Source organism: Epinephelus fuscoguttatus, linkage group LG20, assembly GCF_011397635.1.
Source record: "Epinephelus fuscoguttatus linkage group LG20, E.fuscoguttatus.final_Chr_v1".
In the NCBI taxonomy this organism is placed as follows: domain Eukaryota; kingdom Metazoa; phylum Chordata; class Actinopteri; order Perciformes; family Serranidae; genus Epinephelus; species Epinephelus fuscoguttatus.
Genome location: NC_064771.1, coordinates 11,360,236 through 11,369,193, shown reverse-complemented (window position 1 = coordinate 11,369,193; position 8,958 = coordinate 11,360,236). Strand labels below are relative to the sequence as shown.

At 39.2% G+C, this 8,958-nt stretch overlaps 1 protein-coding gene across 1 annotated transcript; it reads right to left on the bottom strand.

Annotated features, from left to right (window-relative positions):
• Nucleotides 1-6,363: 6,363 nt before the first annotated feature.
• Nucleotides 6,364-8,528, bottom strand: LOC125880772 (cytochrome c oxidase assembly protein COX19). The gene is made up of 3 exons (XM_049563491.1): nucleotides 8,340-8,528; nucleotides 6,900-7,011; nucleotides 6,364-6,762 (listed from the first exon to the last, which is right to left on the bottom strand). The coding sequence occupies exons 1-3, from the start codon at nucleotides 8,419-8,421 to the stop codon at nucleotides 6,669-6,671; spliced, it is 288 nt and encodes a 95-aa protein (XP_049419448.1). The 5' UTR covers nucleotides 8,422-8,528; the 3' UTR covers nucleotides 6,364-6,668.
• Between the last annotated feature and the right edge of the window lie 430 nt (nucleotides 8,529-8,958).

Here is an 8,958-nt window from a genome sequence, read left to right as displayed (position 1 = left end):
GGACTCATCAGACCAAAGCACAGATTTCCACTGGTCTAATGTCCATTCCTTGTGTTTCTTGGCCCAAACAAATCTCTTCTGCTTGTTGCCTCTCCTTAGCAGTGGTTTCCTAGCAGCTATTTGTTCTAGAGATGGGTCTGCTGCTAGAACTCTGTGTGGCATTCATCTGGTCTCTGATCTGAGCTGCTGTTAACTTGCCATTTCTGAGGCTGGTGACTCGGATGAACTTATCCTCAGAAGCAGAGGTGACTCTTGGTCTTCCTTTCCTGGGTCGGTCCTCATGTGTGCCAGTTTCGTTGTAGCGCTTGATGGTTTTTGCGACTCCACTTGGGGACACATTTAAAGTTTTTGCAATTTTCCGGACTGACTGACCTTCATTTCTTAAAGTAATGACGGCCACTCGTTTTTCTTTAGTTAGCTGATTGGTTCTTGCCATAATATGAATTTTAACAGTTGTCCAATAGGGCTGTCGGCTGTGTATTAACCTGACTTCTGCACAACACAACTGATGGTCCCAACCCCATTGATAAAGCAAGAAATTCCACTAATTAACCCTGATAAGGCCCACCTGTGAAGTGGAAACCATTTCAGGTGACTACCTCTTGAAGCTCATGGAGAGAATGCCAAGAGTGTGCAAAGCAGTAATCAGAGCAAAGCGTGGCTATTTTGAAGAAACTAGAATATAAAACATGTTTTCAGTTATTTCACCTTTTTTTGTTAAGTACATAACTCCACATGTGTTCATTCATAGTTTTGATGCCTTCAGTGAGAATCTACAATGTAAATAGTCATGAAAATAAAGAAAACGCATTGAATGAGAAGGTGTGTCCAAACTTTTGGCCTGTACTGTATGTGGATGGAAAGGCTCTGTTGGGTTGCCTTTGTATTTTCATTTTTTTCATACTCTATACCTGCCCTATTTAAAAGGTCTTTGTCATGTGTTTTGTAATGATTAGCAGTCAGTAAAGTTAATCAGGTCCTTACATGCATGGCCTGATTTCTTAGAGTAAACTGTTCTTGTGTGTGTGTGTGTGTGTGTGTGTGTGTGTGTGTGTGTGTGTGTGTGTTCACTAGATATAACTTACTTGTAACACACAAAAAAAGCAGTAGGCTTTAATTATTTCCCAACACTATCAACTTGTGTTTCAATATTCAGTGCACTTCGGGAAACATCTGTCTGGAGGAAACAAGTCCTCTCTGCTTGGCCGCCAGCAGCTGCTCAAAAACATGCCTGTTTATGTCAGTCGCTGATTAGTTCAGTGTATTAGGACTGAAAGTGAGACCAGTGATTTCATGCCAGTTTCTAACAGATATCAGGCTACATCTGGCATGGTTTGTCTTAGTTTAATTGTTTGGAATTTGGGATCTGGTATTGGTTCAGCTGAAATCTGTTGCAGCCACAGCTGCCAGCCACATGTTTTGGCCATCTCGCTCTGCAGCTGTGCAGCAGCGCCCTGCAGGTCATCTAATATCCTCTCCCTGAGAAAACATTCCCTCAATAACAAACACTCCTCCTCTTCAAACACATTATTTAACAAAAGTTTGTTGAGTGAGTCTTCAGAATCGGGCTCTTCATTACTCACTACGACCACGTCTCTGCTATACACAGTCACACCTGGAGCCCAGGATGCCTTTCTCCATTAGCTCTGAGGTGTGTCTCATGTACTTAACTATGCTGCTGATCCTCCCCGAACAAGGTGAGTGTGCCTTTGACTACTGGAGTCTTTTAGTCCAGTAAAGTGGGGTTCAAAATAACTTTGGGGCCTTTTGTGTTGCCTGGTAGGTTTATCTCATGGGTTCTACTTAGGTGTCAACTTCTATGTGGGAGTGAAAGTAGGTCGAGCTTTAGGCTAGGAATCATGTCCAAGACTTTCCTGAGGTAAAGGCATCGCAGGGACTTTCTGGAACCACTGGTTACCAGTAAATAGGGATGTGTTCCGAATCACAGACTTTTCTTATTACTCTTAGTAGGTTCTGCAGCTGTCCTTTAAAAGTATGTACTGTTGCATGCTGTATGCACTCAATTTGGACATACTACTTCCTCAAAGAGATAAAACAAAACGCTGTTCACTGAGACAGATGTCGACACGGAGAGCTCTGCTGTTGTTATTTTGCAATAAGTAGTAACTGCGTACATTATTGATTCTAACATATTATATTCACGATGGCTCCTATGATAGAGGAGTTTGTTCAGTCTTCTTCTGAGGAGTTATTTGAAATATACCAAGGAAATGCTATTAAACATTGTTGATCACTATGGAATTAAATTACCTGATTAAAGGTTTAAAGAATCTTAAAAAATGCTGTGGAAAATCAAATTGCTAGAAGGTTAAATACTGATAAATGAAGATATGAGGGAGCAACCTTCAAGATTAACATCAGGAAAACTGCTGGCTCTAATGTTTGAACAACATTGAGAACCTCTGATGTTACAGTTTCAATGTGGAGAAATCAAACAACAAAGGGAATTGGAAATGGAAGTAACGAGACAAAGAACAGAACTGGCTGAACTGTAACTGCAGCAATGCAAACTAAATTTGATTTAAAAAAGGTAAACCTGTAAGGGGTTTGGTTCAGAGTAAATGTGAGTTTGATGTGGCAACTAACTTGTGTTTGGTTGTGTTTGGCTAACTTGTGTCTACTGTTTGGGGCGGCTGTGGCCCAGAGGCAGAGAGGGTCATCCACTAATTGGAAAATCGGCAGTTCAATCCCTGGCTCCTTCTGTCCACTTGTTGAAGTGTCCTTGGGCAAGATACTGAACCCTAAATGCTCCATGGCTGTTCCATCAGTGTGTGAATGGTTACTGAGTAGCAGGAGGCACCATGCATGTTAGCCTCGGCCACCAGTGTGCGAATGTGTGTGTGAATGGGTGAATGTGGCTTGTAGTATAAAAGCACTTTGAGTGGTCGGAAGACTTGAAAAGCACTATACAAGTGCAGTCCATGTACCATTCTGAAGTTTGCAGAGAAGGATCCAGATGTGTTACTCTCTGTTTGAGAGGGTCGTGTAGTCTAGAGAGTGGTCTGATGATGCGCACACCCGTCTTCTCCTGTGTGTTCTGACAGGTAAGGCACAAGAGGCTCAAGTTCCGCTTTCCAAGTCAGACAGCACATCTTTGAATTTGCACATCTGGTGTTAAAACAGTTCATCAGTTTGTGCAGTTCCTGGGGTGGAGCTGCAGTCCAACACTAGGCAAGAAGTCTGATGATTCAGCATCCATATCTGAGGGGTTTCTGTCAGTCCAGGGTCAGAAAAAAGTTGCAGTTGCCTGATACATGCATGCACTTTTCCTGTTTTAGTGGCACTGATGACACTGATGACCAAGGAATGGGTCTGGTTCCCATCTTGGCTCTCCGCCACAAATTAAATCTGCTTTCAGGTTTGCCGTCCGGTCAAGCGGCAGTTGGTGTTCAATTTATGTTCCCAGTTGAAGGGGTTGACGTGATCCGTGGAAATGATTGAGCTGGTGAAGGTGTGTGGCCTGGCATCCATGTGGGTAACATGGCTTATCATTTACCAGCCATCGCAGTTACCGGTGCCATGAGCCGTGCCAACTTCAACAATACTTGCAAAAAGAGGCAAAAATAAGTTACCTGTTGTGTTCACACCTGTACCAGTGGTTGAGCCCAGTTATCCTGAGTTGATTTGTTGATTTATATAGTTCTTCCTAAATTTTTATGACTATAATTATATTTGCCTAATCTGACACAGTGGCCATTGTTAACAGACAAAAATACTGTGAAGCGTGAACCCGGCATTACTAATGTTATTGTGTGTGTTTTTGTGTGCTGTGTTTCAGGGCATCCTCAGTGTTACAGGCCTTGGCCCAGGGTCCCAGGACTCATTATCCCCCCCTGCTGTATGAAAGCCTCAAAGGCCCACATTCAAGAGCCCTTTGTTTCCTGCTTCGAACAGAGGGAAACCACATTTGCTCATTGTGGAATACATGCGTTCCTGTAAGAAAAAGTATAACACTAACACAAACCTCATCCTCTGTCTGTATTTGGGGTGTGGTGGAAAGCAAATTTTAGGCAGACAAACGGGGCATAATGTGAAGAAAAATTGCAGCAGTTGGTATTTAAATGGCTTTAAATGCCCTGATCTATTGGCAAACATGTAATATAGTCATCTAATAATAATTACATATATAAGCATGTGAAACTAAGAATCATTTTATTTTTTATTAGCTTAGAATGAGCCCTTCATTGAGCTGGTCAACTTCCATGGAGCTCACTATGTTGTACTACCATGTTTTTAGAGTAGCTCTGAAAGGACTGGCTCTATAGAGGCCTTGTGTGTTCTTACATTACCTGAAGGCCGACGTAGGCTCTACTACATGCATGGAAAGGAGGGATTGAGCCGAGGGGCATTGAGTTAGGTGCAATGTGCAACCCTTATCACTAGATGCCACTAAATCCCTCATACTGCTCATTTAAAAGAGGATATAAGCAATCATTATTTTACAATTTGTCACTACGGGGTAATTCTGAGGTGTTATTACGGTATTGTATTTTAATGAAGTATTATATTCCTATTTGTCTTTCCAACTCTACAGTTTTACCACTGCGAACAAAACACAGTACTGTGTGGATCCAGAAGCCAAATGGCTCAAAAGAAGATTCCAAAGGTTACAGAAAGTAAGTTTGGAAGACAGACTTTTATGTTTGTTTTTATATTACCATTTTCTTTTTCATGATTTATTTTGTTCCATATTCCCACAGTAACAAGTAATGTTGTACATTTGTGGCAAATCAAATGCAGCATACTTTGAAGGGTCCTTTAATTTTCTACAGATTAACCTATAACTTTGTTTTTCTCCACAGAAAGGGATATGTTGCTACTGAAAGGCGTCCAACAGCCAAAATGAAGATGATACATTATGACCTTCCAACAGAAATCTTTATATTTAAACCATTTTTTTTAATGTTCCTGAATTAGAGCTTTAATTATCTATTGTTTTAATACATATCAAGATAATAACTATGTCTTTATAGGACTCTTTACACCAAAGTAATTTTGACCAAGTCATATAGCAGCTTGGTGTCACTGGTACATAGATATGCATTTATTATCTCTGAAGGTGAAGTTTGCTGATAGCCTAATGTTAGCTTTGCACTTTCGGTGATTGCATTTACACTCCAGAAATCATTATTAGTGTTCATTTGTGCAGATTATCTTGCTGAACAAAATGCATAAGTATCATAAACTTTTGTTTGCCACGCAGCTTATTTTCTGCAGTAATCCAAAATCCAATGGGGAAATGTAATTGTTTTTTTGATGACAGAACCAGGGGGCGGTAACCTCCCCATAGGCCTACAACAAAATGTCATTCCTGCAGCACTCTATTGTGTTCACTGAGCTTCAGACAGGCTTGTTAAAGTGTCAATTTTATCATTCTGGAACTCAGACATCTGAGAATCAGCTGGTTAATAGTAGTGATGTTACGCCCAAAGCATTTTAAAGCAGCAGGCACTTAGATCACACTCAAATCAGTCTCGCTGCTGGAATTTTGTACTTAAAAAACTGTAGAGTCTGGTTAAAGGTATTCTGTTTTCATTAAGTAAAATGGCATTCATAGCAGCTTTAGCTTCTAAAATGTGATATCTTACATGAGAGATTTAAATGAAATCCTTAATGACTGGCTTGTGAAAAAGATGAGAGGGAAATCGAGAGATACGGAGCTGTAGGACTGCTCACTGTCTTTATCTACATTGTTAGATTTGGAGGAGGAAGATAGTGATGAATGAGTAAATTAGACTTTAAACATTATTTGGAAATTCAAGCAGAAGGAAAAGCCTTTTATATTTATTGTATTTATTACAATCAAGAACAAGCTAATTAAAAACCAAAACACATATGACAAACTTGGCTAATAAACAATAACAATATATATCAAACTGAAAGAATATGGCATGTGCAAAATTTCAACTTTCTTCTTTTTTTATTTTCAGTTTTATTTTACTGCATCCTAAATGTGTTTTGCCTTTCACTTTCTCTTACACAGATGTTTTCCACATACACTCCACTCCATCATGCCCATCAATGCTGTAGCATTACAGCTAGGATTTTGGTGCACCCTCATTTGGATGGCACCCTAAGCTGCAACCTGTATATCGCCTATAGAAACATCCTCTGCTGAGTATTGCCAGCCAGCCTAGATCGCATTTGAGTGGATACTTTATGTTTTGAGTTTAAGATGAGTCATCACATTTACATTTTACAGCAAAAGAGACGAGAGGGGTTTTGACTGTAAAAAAAACTGCTCATGATTACGTCCAGCCATACAAATGCAATATCAATGACTTGCCAGCAGGTGTCACCATTTTGACTGTATCGATTGCTAGAGTCAATTTGCACACACAGTTTAGTTTAAAAACAAAAGATTTATTCACAAGCCAAAATATCATCTCCATATAATACATATCATATCTTATGTACACAAAATATTGATACAATTAGTTTGTTCTCTGTGACAAACTAAGGCCCCAAAGCAAACCACAGTGTCCTCTCACAGGCCCACTGTCTCAGAGTCTTTGAAGCGAATCTCCTCAGCTTCACACTCACAGTAGTCTTTGCCTTTAATCTGCACAACAAATTGTTTGATAAAAAAAGTTCCCAGCAACACCATCACTGCATTTCTGAAACAGCAGCTGTGGTGCAGTAACAGGTCAGGGTTTAGCGTCTCTGTCTGCTTGACTCGGAGGAGGATCCATCAGGTCCTTGAATCCCAGTTTCTCCAGAGGCTCTCTGGCCATCAGCTGGCTGGAAAACACAAGACAGCTCTCAGGAAAAATTACAATTCTCATTTAAAAGGTATAACTACAGTGTTACAGTTTACTCAGTCGGCAGATCTAAGGATTTTAAGAGGTGTAAGCTGTATCTTCAATGAGGTTTCTTACTTGTCCATGCGGCATTCCAGGTACTCTTTGGACTGCAGTCGGCACTTGGAGTTGTCAAAGCTGTTTTCTCTCAGACATTTCATAAATATATCCTTGAAGGCTTTACACTCTCCTGAAATAATAAAGCATATCAACATCCAAGTCCAGCCGAACCGTAGAGATGTAAGACATTATTCCTTGTCATATGTTTGAAAATGTCCTCTGTATTTTGTTTATTTTGTAATGCTTTAGATGACTCCCTTTGTGATGTACTATTATTGGTTTTATCTTAAGTCATCCACATTGTCACCACACAAGACAATTACTTCGACACAAACCTGAGTCACTTTGATTGAATTGTACCTGACAAAGGCCCAATTTAAGCTCAAACTTTACTTCCTGTAATAAAGAAGGATTCTTAAAAGGAGCAGCACTGTGAGTCCTCTGGTAGATGTAACTCACAAATATAGTTTGTTGGACTGTGTGTGTGTTTTATCAATGATTGTTAATTTAGAACACAGCAGCCTGTATCAGCTAAGCCCCAGTATGAGCCTGCCATGTATAACCATTAAGCAGTAGTGGACGAAGTGCTCAGATACAATACCACGGTATACAAATACTCTGCTACAAGTCAAATACCTGCATTCAGTATTAAAAGTATTAGAATCAACAAATAGGCTACTTAAAGTGGCAAAAGTAAAAGTACTCATTTTGCATTAGACCCATTTCAGCATAAAATATATTATAGGATTTTGATTACTGATTCATTAATGTGTACATCACTTTAATATTTCAGCTGGTAAAGGTGAGGGTATTCTAATTTACCAATATGACTGTATTAATTAAATTGTAGACCTATACAGTTTATATATATTACTTACTAACGTTATATGTGTAGCTTTCCAATTCCGTACTGAGGATCAATAAAACTTATGGACATATGTATTACACCATAATTTGTTCATTACATTTTGTATTATTAATCTGGCAATCTAGTAAATAGCAAACAGGCTAAACTTAGGAGAAAAAGTAAAAATGAAGATGTGACGTAGCAGGAAATGGAAATACTTAGGAAAAGTACAAGTACTTCAAAATATTACTAAAGTACATTACTTAAGATTAATTACTTGGTTTCCACAACTGAGCTGAATTACTGTAAAATTACTGTAAAAATAACCAATATAGCTCAAGCTACGGCAAGCTGTGAGGGGCAGTTTTATCAGTGTCCTTAGTGGTCCTGTTTTCAGCCGTCAAAGGGCAGCTGCATGTCTCCAGAGGGGAAACCTAAGGACGGGTCTTTGTTTATCAAACAGCTGCAGACTATAATGTCTGTCTCTGCTTGAATTCACAGTTTACCCATGAAACATTCATTCTGCAAACACACAGGAGCTCTCAGGCCAGACTGAATTTAAACAGTGTCATTCAACAGGGACAAACACGACATTCTGCATCTCATCTTACCAAAATGGTCCAGAGGGAACGAGCCTTTGTCAGGGGGCCGAGGTTTAAAACTCTTCGACCCGAAATTCATGGCGGTAGACATGTTTTATTTTGTTTAAAGTGTCTGTCTTTTCAGAAGCCGCAAGATTTCTGTAAATACGAAGGCAACGCAGCACCCTGTTGTCGCGTAAATATGACGTATTCGTTTTTTTCTCTGGCAGTCGCAGCAAACAGACATTAGCAATCGAGTGAATCGCATTGATGATCGATCAGGTTTTCGATTTAGGCGTTTTAACTTTACCAAGAAACAGCAAATCACCACCAAAATTTTGTATGAGCTCATAATTATTAACTAAATGTGAACTAGATCTGGTTTCATTTTGTTCTTTAAAAACGCCTGACTGTAATTAGACCCTAAAGGGAAATTTGTGATCTGAGATATTGTTCTATATAAATAAAAATGGATTTAACTAGCTATAAACGCACAATGGCAGAAAACCAGATAGACTAATAAATTAAAAGGCAAAATCAACATTAAAAGGACACAAAATGGCCAAATGGTGAAATATCATAATGACACATATAGGAATACAAAAATAAAATATTAAATACTACTCCAGTCCCACAAAATAAAAGTAGT